Source organism: Lemur catta, chromosome 14, assembly GCF_020740605.2.
Source record: "Lemur catta isolate mLemCat1 chromosome 14, mLemCat1.pri, whole genome shotgun sequence".
NCBI classification, from domain to species: Eukaryota; Metazoa; Chordata; class Mammalia; order Primates; family Lemuridae; genus Lemur; species Lemur catta.
The window spans coordinates 8,239,842-8,253,155 of NC_059141.1; the positions used below are offsets into that span (position 1 = coordinate 8,239,842).

General features: G+C 44.8%; 1 protein-coding gene across 1 annotated transcript in view; it reads left to right on the top strand.

Annotated features, from left to right (window-relative positions):
• Window positions 1-13,314, top strand: part of FGFR2 (fibroblast growth factor receptor 2) — a 100,513-nt gene that overhangs the window by 60,106 nt on the left and 27,093 nt on the right. The window contains 3 exon segments of the mRNA XM_045569389.1: window positions 4,998-5,188; window positions 7,695-7,788; window positions 9,850-10,046. Of these exon segments, the coding sequence (XP_045425345.1) occupies window positions 4,998-5,188; window positions 7,695-7,788; window positions 9,850-10,046 (482 nt within the window).

The following is a 13,314-nucleotide window of genomic DNA, read 5'->3' on the forward strand; positions in this document are numbered from 1 at the left end:
TCCTCAAACTTCAGAGAGCTTTGATCTGCCTCCTCCTCCTAATAACCGTGCCTCTTGCTAACTGGTTTAGTGTGTTTTTATGCAACAAAAGCAACCACCGCCTACTCTTTAGAAAAAAGCTAGGCTAGGCTTTAGAAAAAGAATTCTCGGTTGTTTTCACTTGTCCTGCAAACTGCAGAATGTTCTTTCCCTATTCAGCCCTTTGGAGTTGCTAAGAAACTGCCATTTTGGAGGAAGGGTAATTAAATTTTGATTTTAATTTAAAGACAGAGCAGGCGAGGTTATCCGTGCTCCCTAAATGAATGGGTGCCTGAGAGCAGGAGACTGGCTGTTCCCAGATCAGTACTGGGAACTGGGTGCCATTCGAGTCTCTTGGTGTTTGGCTGCCAGAGAGAGCGACTTTGACATGGTTCTTTGTGGCAAGCACTGCTTAACTTTTGGGGAGAAATACTCAGGAGACCAGTGTGTGCCAGGAAGCCAGCGACTCTGGGCTTGATTAATTTATAGGTGTAATTTAAGAGCCCGGTTCTCTGGGATGCGTGTTTACTGAGCCTGTAGACATGAGGCCTCTCTGCTTGGTGGATGTTTTTTATGGCCTTTGCTACGTCAGAGCAAAAGTTGTAGATCTCCTATGAGCAAACATACTACTGTGTCCAGAGGAGGACTGGCCTGTTATAAAATTTCAATGGTCAATTAACAAAGATTTATTCTTTGTCACTCAGGTATTTTCTCTTTCTCTCTCCCTCTCAATAATTACCTTTTGGAATGAGGCAGGCTGTGTTTTCCTCGTGCAGTCTGTAGCTGGGTTATGGCTCCCAGCTACAGAGCAGGGCTTGAGAGAGCCCAGCTCAGTGTTTAAACTCTCAGCAGCTGGGCTTTCTGCTTTTGCAGAGTGGACACTTGAAGGAAGGGGTGAGACAGAGAGAGGGGGAGAGAGGGAACGCAGGAGGGAATGCAGTTTTTAAAGCACTTCAGTCTGTGTTTACTACGCGTTTATTTGGTGGAACCTCATTCCAGCAGTGCAGCCAACTGTCCCATCGGCAGCAGCCGCACCCTTTGGACTGCTTTCCAGTCTGCCTTCATTTGGAATTCACACAGGGACCTTTGAATTGCTATTTTAAAGTTTCTCATCCTGTTCCAGGTCCATGCACTGTACCTTTGCAACCTGCTGAACTCAGAAAAAATATACATATTGCAGTAAAGAAATAGAGGCAAGCTGTGCGTCCACCTTTCTGTTTTCCGTGTATTTATTGCACTACTCCCCTGCCTGCCCCCACCCCCCGAAAAAGAAAGATCTGTTTCATATACGTAATATCTGAGATATATAAGATAACCTTGCCTAAAATTGAAAATCCTTCCTGGTGGAGAAGATGTGATTTTTGTTATCACCTGGAAGAAGAGGAGAGCCAGCCCCGGGCTGCAGTCCACACCCAGAGATATAATTCACTGGCTAATTCTCTTTATATCAGCTCGCTACAAAAAGCTGCCAACTTGAGGGGTTTGGTCTGCCCAGGGCCTGGTGAGGTTCCTGGTGGGGAGACACACTGGCCGTCAGGGTCATTGTTCCCACTGCCTCTGCCTCCTTCCCAAGTGGAGGGGCCCAGTGCTGCTCAGCCTGCGTCCTCATCAGCCGTCTGCACTCTGCTGTCACCTCACTTTTTCAGAAGTTAGAACAGGAGTCCAGGGGCTGTCATGCACTTCCTGATCACCGCTCTTAAGATTCCGATGGACTCCGAGGGGAAACACCGCTGAAGGGCGGGAGAAGAGTGTGGGGCTTGGTAGGCGGATGCTGGCATCCAGGGACCTTTTCCAAGACGTTCAGGCCTCCTTCTCCGACTTGTTTAAGGGCAGAGAATAAGGTTGCAAAGGAAATCAAAGCCTGATGTGGAGAAACGAAACATGAGACCTACTGACTTTTAAAAAACATTTTAAATAACATTCTCTAAGGTTTCATTTTATACTGAAGGCAGCTGTAATAAGTTTTGGAAGACAGTGTAAGGTTTCTATTACAGAGTGATCCTGCTTGCAGTTTTTGTACCAGAAGTGAGAAAAGGGCTGAGGGGGAGAGGGGGTGGTTAAGAAGTTATTTTGTATAAGGTGAGAAAATTTGAAAAGATGTATTCAAGACTGTAAGCGTGTAACATTTGGAATGCTGTAATTTGCAAATGCAATAACATTAAACCATTGCGAAGGTTGGTTTTGTGTGTGTGTGTGTGTGTGTGTGTGTGTGTGTGTGTGTGTGTGTGTGTATGTGTGTGTGTGAGAAAATAGTCCAGATAGCAATGGAATAACTTAAAATAGTCTGGATAGCAATGGAATAACTTAATAACTGGAGCTCAACAGCACTTTGACCACAAGTAAAACAAGACTGCAGCTCTGTAGTGGGCTTTGCCAGTGTTGCCCCAGCGACTACATTCCCCGTGGAAGGCTGGCGCGGGCCGGAGATGTCGGGCTGTATGAAAGCACTCATTGTTCGTGGGGCATCATTATTTGGTATTACATGCACAATGTTTGCTTGTGAAACGATTTATTAGAAACAAGTATGTTTAAGAAAGACGACTTGGTTTGAAATTCAGTTGATCTGGCCTATGACATTTAAGACTTTATAGTACTTTTGTTTCTAAGAATAGGTATTTAGGCCCACTGTAAGTATTTATCTTAAAACACGCACACACACACCCCCACACACATGCATACATACATACATACATGCACCTGAGAGCACAAAACTAGAAAACTAAGCCAGGGAATGAGTTGATACCTAAAGTTGCCTTTTCTAATGGGAAGGAGTAAATCTTAATATTGGCTAGGTACAAAGGAGCAAGGTTTGTGAACTTGGCTGGCAGTACCCAGCCCAGAGGACAGCTTCACCTCATGCTGAGAAGTCTCTTGGTAGGAGGCTTGGTGAGGAGTGGGGAGAAGAAGAGTGTGTGTGTGGATTTAACTCCATCCTTCCCACATGCATGAACTAGTAGGGATGAAACCAGACCTCCGTCACTGCCAGCTGCTAACCAGGTCCCTGTGGTCCTTGCTGCGGCCCATCCCTGGGCCGGCCTATCGGCCAAAGAACAAGGGTTTCATGTGCTTTTTGGAGGGATCCAGCTTTGAGATTTTCTGCCCAGAAAAACTAGATGTCTTGACTTCTGGTTCTTTGCTCAGCCTGTGTGGGTGATATTGAAGCAAATGAATGACTTCTTCGGAGCTCTGAAATCCTTATCTTTATAATGTGAAAATGTCGGTGTCCGTAAAGTGGTGGGAGATTCTGGAATGAAATGTGCTAAGGATAACCTCTAGCACTTTTTTCTTTGTTTTAACAAAGTTTTCTAAAGGCCAGCAAGAGACTTGTGCAGTAAAATCAATTTACACGTGGTCTGGCTCTTGTCCAACAAATTCAACTCAATGATATTTTCATCTGAAAGGATCAGATACCGGAAGGCGTAGGTATCTATTGTTCTAATTTGCTGTTTCCAGCCCAGTGCACAGGGCTTCTCAGGTGCATTGTGGAGACATCGTTGTTGTGTTGAGCTGCTGGGATCTCTGCATTTCCCTTGGCTGTTTTTTAAGCTGGAGGCTGAAGTCAGGGTTGCTCACAGCTGCGGGAGGAAGACAGGGGGGAGGCTGGTAGGTGCAGGCCTGTGGGATGGAGTTGTATTTGTGAATGGAGCCATGCTTGGGTTTTGTGTGGTTCTTGACAGAGCTGCCATGTAGGAAGCTCCCAGTAAGTTTGTAATCTTAGTGCTTTTATAGGGACAAGATCACACAACAGTCTGGTCTGTTACTTAATTCTTTTAATTTAATTCATTTTATTTTATTGTTGTAAGAACACTAAACATGAGACTGAACACTAAAAACATTCCATCTTAACAAATTTTTAAGTGTATAATGTGTTCTTGCTGACTACCTGCAGGTACAGTGTTGGACATCAGATCTCTGGAACTTACTCATCTTGTACTACTAAACCTTTATGGTCGTGATTAGCAACTCTCTATTTCCTTTTCTGCCCCAGCCCCTGGCAGCCACCGTTCCACTCTTTGATTCTATGAATTTGGCTGATTTAGACACCTCACATAAGTGGAATCATGCAGCATGTATGTGTCTTTCTGTAACTGACCTATTTCACTTAGCATAATGCCTTCCACGTTGTCACACATTGCAAGATTTCCTTCTTTTTAAAAGCTGAATATGATATTCATTGTATCTATAGACCACATACTTAATTTTATCCATTCGTCTGTCAGTGGATATTTAGGGTATTTCTAAATCTTGGCTATTGTGAATAGTGCTTAACATGCAAAGGAATGTGTACTTGTTCGTCTAGTGAATACCTGGCGTAGAGTAACACTTGATGTTTATCAAAGAAATGAATGGGTGAATAAAGAATAAATGAATGGAGAAAATTCCATTATAAAGAGATGAACCCCATTGTTAGCATGATCTGTTCATAACTTTGGGCTTCAGCTTTTAATTTAATTTTGTGAACAAGGGATGGATGGCTTCACGGAGCATCTTAGAAATGTATCGGGAGACACTGTGCCTGTAGGGGCCATTTTCAGTATTTAAGGTGACCTTAAAGTTAGTCTTGTCACTTGCCCATGATGTTAAGCTTATGATCGAGGTGGGTCTTTGAGATTTTCCCAAATGAAATAAGTGGAGAGGCTCATGTTCCCCTGCCACTTGTCTATTAGATTGTCAAAGTGAAATCCTTCCCCTTACTCATTAGGTGGCCAAGGACAGAAAATATTAATAACTTGGATATAATACGTTCTTTTCCCGATTTTCCAAAATAAGTATTCTTTTCACAAGAGTCATGTTCCAGCGGTGTCCTTTGAAGTCATTTTTGTTCTGCACGGGGCCTCAGTGTTATTCCAAGGGAGTCAGCCAGCAGACTTGAGGCCTTCCTGGCTCGAGTTCACGGACAGCCTTCTGGACAACACGACTTATTTATTGGCCTCTCCTTCTCCCATCCCTGCCCCTCCTTTCTTCCCTCTCTCCATCAGAGCGATCACCACACCGGCCCATCCTCCAAGCTGGACTGCCGGCAAATGCCTCCACGGTGGTCGGAGGTGACGTGGAGTTCGTCTGCAAAGTTTACAGCGATGCCCAGCCCCATATCCAGTGGATCAAGCATGTCGAAAAGAATGGCAGTAAATACGGGCCCGACGGGCTGCCCTACCTCAAGGTTCTCAAGGTGAGGACTTTCTGAATCTGAACGTGCCCACAACTGGGGTCTCTGTAGTGGGTTTGGCCACTGGTTCTTTAATTTCCTGTTGGATTTGAGAGAAGAGGATTCTCTTTTTTTGACTGGCCAGTAGAGAATATGTTAAGGAATTAGCAGATGATTAGGCTTGCTAGTAACATTTCAGAAGGGAGCCCTGGAGTAGGGAAGAACTACTAAACTTGGAGACAGAATAGTGCAGTTTTTTATCAGCCCTGAGATCTTAGACACTGAGGCTTAGCTGCAGGTCTATAAAAGTGGGGATCACAATATTATCTCCCCAGCAGGGTGGTTGTACAGAATAAACAGATGGAGCAGATGGAAAGAGCTTTATAAGCTCAAGACGTTGTACCAATGTTTATTGTCACTCTGATATTGTTTTCTAGTAATATGATGTTAGGATTCAATTTTAGTAGCCACCTATTAGAAACAATTTAGATTTTCTTTTTCAAAAAATCCCTTAACCTTTGAAATTCACTGACACGTGATTTCAACAGTAAGCTTTAGGAAATGTTTCTGTACCAGTGAAGTGCTGAATGAGGAAATATCCTTCCCCTTGTATTTTTTGTTTGGTCCTTTGCAAGCCCCCATTGTTGTAGCATCAGCGTCTTTATTTTTTAGATCTAACTTGTTCTTCAGGAGGGTGACAGCAAGTGGCAGCCAAGTCTGAACAGCTAGTTCGTAGCTCCCTGCCTGTTAATGTCTCCCGCATTTAGTTGCTCATGGAGAACATTCTTAAAAAGAACATTTTTTCCAAAAGATCCATAAGTGGCTCAACTAAGAACGCTCAACTAATGAGGTGTTCTCGCCAGCTGACAGTACCAAGAACCAAAAAAGTTGGAGAAAGATGACCCTTCTTCCCCGGGGAACTGCCGACCCATTCCCCGGCCAGTGGTCACATTGGTCACTTTCACCCTTCTCTGCCAGGCCTTTCCCTTGTGCACCACTTGTTTTATTTTTTCGTGGCCCATAGCCCTTTAATGCCACTGTTTAGATACAATGGAGGTTGTTTTCTTGTGTTGTGTTGGTGGTGGGACCGTAGACAGTGCTAAGTCCTTCCTGGTTGGCCGTTATATTGTTCTCCTGTGTCTGTTCTAGCACTCGGGGATAAATAGTTCCAATGCAGAAGTGCTGGCTCTGTTCAATGTGACTGAGGCGGACGCTGGGGAGTATATATGTAAGGTCTCCAATTATATAGGGCAGGCCAACCAGTCTGCCTGGCTCACTGTGCTGCCAAAACAGCAAGGTAACAACGTTTTTGTTTTTGTCTTTTTTTAAAAAAGAAAGCTGGATATAGAAGCTGAAAAGACTTGGTGCTTTGGGAGACTGCAGGCAGCTTATAGGCTAACTCTTGTGGCCTTGGTATATTTATGATAATCTTTCTTCGGTGATGCAGCTGGTATAATGCCAGTAGCCATGGAAAAATGCCCACAATGTTCAAAGTGCTTGCTCTAATTTCTTCTAAAGATTACCCTCCACCCCCACCCAGTTTTCAAGTTGTTCCTTCTGGTTTGTCTTGTTTGGCCTGCACTTTTCCCATCATTACTGCACATTAGCATCATTTTAAACACACACCTACATGCCCATTAAATTTGCGGCCTTTGAATATCGGCAGAATTCATATCTCCTTCTACCCCAGGATTTTAGAGACATACTGGCATGATCTGATTTGTGCAACAAAGCATCATTTCTTTGTTTGCATACCTGATCCTCATGAGATGCTGTCCTTGACCTTGCTACCCCAAATCTGAGGGGAGTTCATCTTCCCGAATGACTGTACGACTGGATCCCATTGAAGGCAGAAAGTTGACTTTGTCTGTCTGACTCATATTCAAATGTTTATATTAAAAAAGAAGAAAAAGCCTAACTTTTTTGTTGCCAAGATCACACTTTCTTCCATTTTTTTTTTCAATGCCGTGTAAGGCAAGATGGTTTTGCAAAAGTAAAAATAGCCAGAGCTGGTCACCAAGACAGCCTTCCACCGTGGTTGGTGTCCGCGGGGCCAGGAGGCCATGGGAGGTGTCCGTCCACCTGGGCTTCCCGGCAGCATTCTGCTTCCCAACAGAGCAGTTTGGATAGATTCGTCCATTTCCTGAGGCAGGAGCCTGCAGCCCACAGGACCAGACCTCAGCTTGGCCTTTTGAGCTCTACAGTTTTGGAAACTCCCCCCACACCCCCCACCATCCAAACCAAAGCACAGGCCAAGAGAATAGGCCTCTGTGGGTTGATTTTTCCATGCGTTTGATCGCGTGCATGTCTAGGTGGTGACGCCGGTGTGGTGACGGGCCTGCGGAGGTGAGCTGGTCAGTGTCGCTCAATGTCTCTTGGTTGTGGGCTTTGTGGATGGGCTGCAGTCGGAATCTCCCGGTGGCCAGCACCCCCTGGAGCGAGCCCCGTGGGGTGACACCTCGTGGTTCCGTGGCCCCTTCCACAATCATTCCTGTGTCTAGCCTGTTCTCTCGCTTCCCTTGTTTTCTAGGCCGCCGGTGTTAACACCACGGACAAAGAGATTGAGGTTCTCTATATTCGGAATGTAACTTTTGAGGATGCGGGGGAGTATACGTGCTTGGCGGGTAATTCTATTGGGATATCCTTTCACTCTGCATGGTTGACAGTTCTGCCAGGTACATACTGCTCTTTCTCTCTGGGTTTTTTCCCCTTTTCTTGGTTGATTGCTATAAAATTAACACAGCTTCTGTTAGCAGAAATGGCCCCTTTTATCCTTGCATAAAGATAAAAAAAAGTGTTAAAATTTATCCCCCAGGGATAAGAAAATTGCCTTGGAAATTCATTTACAATGAGATCCCACACTCACATTTATGATCAAGTAAAATTTCACCCTTAAAACCTAAAGGGATCTTATATTTCTAGTGAGTCATTGAGCCAGTGTATAAATTAGCCCATCCCCCTTTCTCTTAAGGAAGAAGTAGAAATTACTTTGTGAAATTCAAAGTAATTTTTTTCTCATTTCAAATTCCATTTTACAAAAATCCCATGCGTTTTTATCACTTCCGTCCCACTTTGTATTTTTAATGAGATGTGAATAGAAGGGTGTCTAGTGAGGCGCCCGGGGACAAGTACCTCTGATCGCTGGGGGCACAGAAGCAGTGTGTTACCTACCTCGGGGGATCGGTGGCTTGTTGCATGTTGCCGTAGAATGGACTCTTGTTTGCTTTTATTGCAAAGCATGCTCTTGCCATCTTGGGCTTGATGTTATTTCTGCCTTCCAGAGAAATAAACATCAGTGAAGCCCTGTTGCCTAAACATTGCTGCTGTCTGAATATTTAACTGACATCTCCATTCTAGTGAAACTGTCTTGTTAAATGCTGTCCTTTCTGATGCATCTGCCTTTTTGTCATTGCCTTTGTGAAACTGCGTAGACTGTGATCTGCTAGCCTATGATGTTCCACTCCAGTTATTAATTCCTTATTTTTAGCGTACAGTGCCTACCTGCATGCTTATTTTGTATCTAGTAAAAATAAATTGATCGTTTCATTTTGTGCTGTTGCTGCTGAGAGTTTTGACTATCTTGCAAGTATTTTTCTGAATAAAACATACAAGCTTTAAATAATACCATTGCATCCATTTTTCCTTTTGTTATGAATCTGCTCTGTGAACATTTGCTTTGAAACAATGAGATGCCTCTTATGTGGCGCTTGCTTTGACTTGCAGTACTGCATTCTGTGAGTGCCTCGTTGGCACTTCTTAACCGGTTTGCCTGACAGTACTAGCACAGTAACTAAGAATGCAGTTTGAGAAAAATACCGTTTGGAAATACACTGCTTGTAGATTGATTGTTGAGGACAAGGAGAGGACAGACATCGAAGTTGACATAAGAATGTCCTAAATTACATAATTATATGTAGACTCACGTGCAGTTACCGTTTATATTTTTTCTTCAAGAAAGTTGAAGTGATGTATCCGTATAAGCAGATACACAAAAATTTAAATGATTATTAAGGAATATTATAAACTTTATATATTGTGGACCTAATGATTTTATACTATAACCAATTCAGTCTTATGTATTCAATGCATTGATTTGTTTAATTGAATAATATGCTGTACTGTATTAAGGAACTCACCAAAACGTTTTCAGACCAGCTTTCTAGATGAATATTTATGTCATGTGGAATTTTGTGCATCTGGGGTAGATCTTATCGAGTCGTCCTTTGGAAGAGCCTGCCCACATAAGACTGAAGCATTGTCACTGTCTCCTTAGAAACAAAAGTGGGCATTGTGGACATTTAAGAATTTTTCAGTTATTTGTGTTCAGAGATCATCATGAAAGCTGGTTGTCCTCCCTGCCCAAATGTCTAACAGAAGGTGGCCTTGTGGCCTGCCATTTGTAACTTGGTGGCAGCCATTCACCAGACTGTAGGTGCCCACTGGGCTGGAGACAATGATCTCCTGGGCCCTCGTGGTAAAATGAGGAACCCTTGGTGAGTCATTTTCACTTGGGCCCCGGCAGGCCATGGCCCGTGCCACTCTGCAGCGTTGAGTTTGTGGGACGCCCACCTTGCCTTGAGAATGGTCATCGCCTTTTGATTCCTTCGGTGATGCTGTGATGCGTCAATGTGTTGCACTAACGATGTGGCCTGCTTATCTCTTCCTCCCGTGTGACTGCAATCTAGCTCCCATAAGAGAAAAGGAGATCACAGCCTCCCCAGACTACCTGGAGATAGCCATTTACTGCATAGGGGTCTTCTTAATCGCCTGCATGGTGGTCACAGTCATCCTGTGCCGCATGAAGACCACGGCGAAGAAGCCGGACTTCAGCAGCCAGCCAGCTGTGCACAAGCTGACCAAGCGCATCCCCCTGCGGAGACAGGTAACAGAAAGTAGATAAAGAGTTTAAAGAACTTTACTCCTGCCCCATGACCCAGCCAGCTCTTGGATCTCTTCCTCTGCTTTGATGCCATCTCATTCCGTGAGCTTCAACGTGTGGGTGGGTCCGTCGTGCCACTTGGTGGTCGCCCAATTGGTGTTTTGAGCTTGGAGAGCCTCATTGTGGTGCATGGCTGGGATGAGCAGGGTCTAGTTCGAAGGGCAAGAAAGGACAATAATGTTTTTGAGAGTCAGGGCGCTAATTGGCAGGACTGAAAATTACTCTGGGGGCAATTTCCACTGTGCATTTGACACAACTCAAGTATAGTGGCCTCTTCTAAGTGTAGGCCTCGTATGTCTCCTGTGATTTAATACCTTTTTTGAGATAGGCATGAATTATTCTCATGGGGCTTATGCCACTAGTAGGAAAGAGACTCTAGTTCTCTTTGGCTTATTTTTAAAGTCAACATCAGAAACCTATGTATGGGGGTGCATCTGACCTACTGCTTGATTTAAAGTGGTGCACAATGTCTTTCTACACTGAATTTTGGCTTAACCCCTCTGCTTCTTAAAATAGAATCATATGCATATATTATGTTGTTAGTAGTTCACACGTGTGGCTGCGGATTCAGTGGTAGAATGATTTTTTATCGAACCAGCAACAGATTGTTTTTAAGCTTGAGCTTGGTCTTTGGTGGGTACTTTTTGCTTGTGTGTACCTTCTGATTGGTTTGAGAGATGGGGCAAGATAGAGCCTCCACTTCTGCCGTAAACCAAAGCCCTGCAAAGGTGGGTGGGACAGGAAATGCTTTGACTGTTTCCTGCTTGTTCATGAAGAGGTAAGAGAAAGGCAGACGTGAATGCAATGTGGTTATAAGAGCATTTGGAACTTGGTTCCGATAAAGGCCTTCTTTTTGAAATAGCAAGTAAAATGGCTAACTCTCTGGCTCTATTTCAGTGTGTATGTTAGTAGAATTTATGAGGCACTTGTTAAAGTTGCAGATTCCTTAGTCTCAGCCCCAGAGATTCTTGGATGGGGCCAGGAATCTGCATTTTAAACAAGTCCCCAGGTGATTCTAAAATGCACTTTGAGAAACTCTGGGTTAATCCCAGCCCTGCCTCTCCTGGGACTTCAGGTAGCAATGTCACCTTCTGGACAAGGTATTAGGAAGGATTAGGAACCAGTTGGTCAGCAGCAGGCTTGGCACAGGTCGGGCTGTTCTCAACCCGGCTCCAAACTCCTGGCTGAATGGGTCCTTGTTAACTTCTTTGAAGCCATGTTTCAAGCAGGTCTTTCTTTGTGGAGGCTGAGGATAGAATTTGGAATGTGTGTCAAGTACAGGCAAATGACTAAATTGTGCTAAACAAGGAAGGAAAGGGGCTGCTTGGGTCACTTCTGCCACCAAGAAAGCTGTTGTAACTTTGAGTGACACCACTGTCATTCTTGGGGCCAGGGAAGCAATGATGGGGCCAGCTGCCTGACCAGTTTCGGGGAGAGTGAGAGTCCAGTCCTAAGATATCTCGTACATGGCCAGATGGTGCTGTGGCCTTCAGGTGGAGTAGCCACCCCATCCTTCCCCTCCCACCTTACCAGTTACCCCTGGGCCATCCTTACAGCCACCATCTTAAGAATCTGACTTGAGGAGCTGACAAAAGGGAGTGGTTTTCCCATGTCTAGTAGTTTTTTTTTTTAATAGGGAAAAATGTTGCCTTGGGGCAGAAACCCGTTAATTTGGTGTAGTTCGGCCATTGTCCCTTAGTTACTTCATCATCTTTTTTCTGCAACCGTTACACTGCTCTTCTTTTTACTTAATACAAAAGAGGCAGATGCCCTTAAAATCTCTTTAACTCAGGCGTAGTCGTTGTGTTTTCCTTTCTCTTTCCTTTCTCAACTGGTTTTTCCTCCTCATCGTTCTCCACCAAAGTTGGTCATTTTTCTCAGCCTCCCTGTGTAAGCAGAGGGAGCAGTGGGGTTCCTTCCTGTTTTTCTTCCCTCTTTCATTTGATTCATCGTAATTTACCATGTGTTTGGGCTAAACCAGGTTCCGTGGCCTGTCGTGTTAGCTAGTGGCTCCACGGTTCTTTGGGGGCCTTTATTGGAAATGTCATTGCCTTGTGTTCAGTGGGGTCAAGGTATATAAGAGAAGCTGAGGAAAGTGGGCAAATACCAATCCCCGCAGAAAAATAAAGCTCTGGGAGATTAATTTCACTGGGGGAAGATCGACACACCTCAGCTCTTCACATGGGTGCAGAACGGGGCCCATAGTGGGTCTTCACAGTCTTGGTCAATAAGCACAGTCCCTTCGGTGGAGGAGGTGCCTGTTGAGTGTCTGGATAGAAGAGGGTTAAAAGCCCCAGAAAGGCCCACAGATTTGTTGATGACAGAGCAAATACCACAGGGATGCCACACGTGCCTATACCTGGAGACAGGTGAGCCTGTGATCAGATGTGTCGAGGATGGGTTGCTTCTAGGCATTTACAAGGCCACTCTTCTGTGCTGTGTTGGCCCAGCCAGCCCTGTGACACAGGTGGCATTCAGTGTCCTCCTGGCCCGACCTGTGCCCCTCCCTCAGCACCCCCCATCTCACTCAACTCTCTCAATCCCTCATTGTTCTCTTTTTAGAACAAGAAAAGTTGGTTTTTTGCTCCTCTGATGAGTTTTTCCTTCTTGACATTTATCACTTTGCAGTGGAGTTACTGGAGTAAGACAGATATTTCAGTTTGTTTTTCTTTTGAGCAAAAATATTTTTTTCCAGTACCAATGAAGAAATTTCTTGCAGTCATTTTTTTAGTAACTGAATTTTTTGAGATTTTTTTATGTACTTTGCTTGGAGAAGGAGAAGCATCTTTTGGGTGAGGGAGGAAGCGGTGGCATGTGGTATCTCCCTGTTTCCTTTGACAGGGGCTCATCCCATGTTTGGTGTCAGGGCTCGGACATCGTGCTGGGCACTTGCTCACTTGTTCCCACGCCTTTGGTGCTCAGCATTTTACATGAGACCAGCAGCGGCCGACCCAGAGAAGAGCATCTGTGTGAGCGTGTTGGTTCTTGCACGGGGTGCTGGGCAGCCCTTGGCCGTTGGGCAGCAGTCTTTGCGCATCTATGAGTTAAGGGCGGGGGCACCACTTTCCATGTTTTCTTTCCACACAGTATTGGGTGGTGGGGGTGGGGCAGGCATAGGAAGGGTGCAGAGGGGACCGAGGATGCTTGTTCAGGAGATGCACGGTGTTGCTGGGTTCGTCGAATCAGGTTCTCAGTGAACATATCAGGTTCT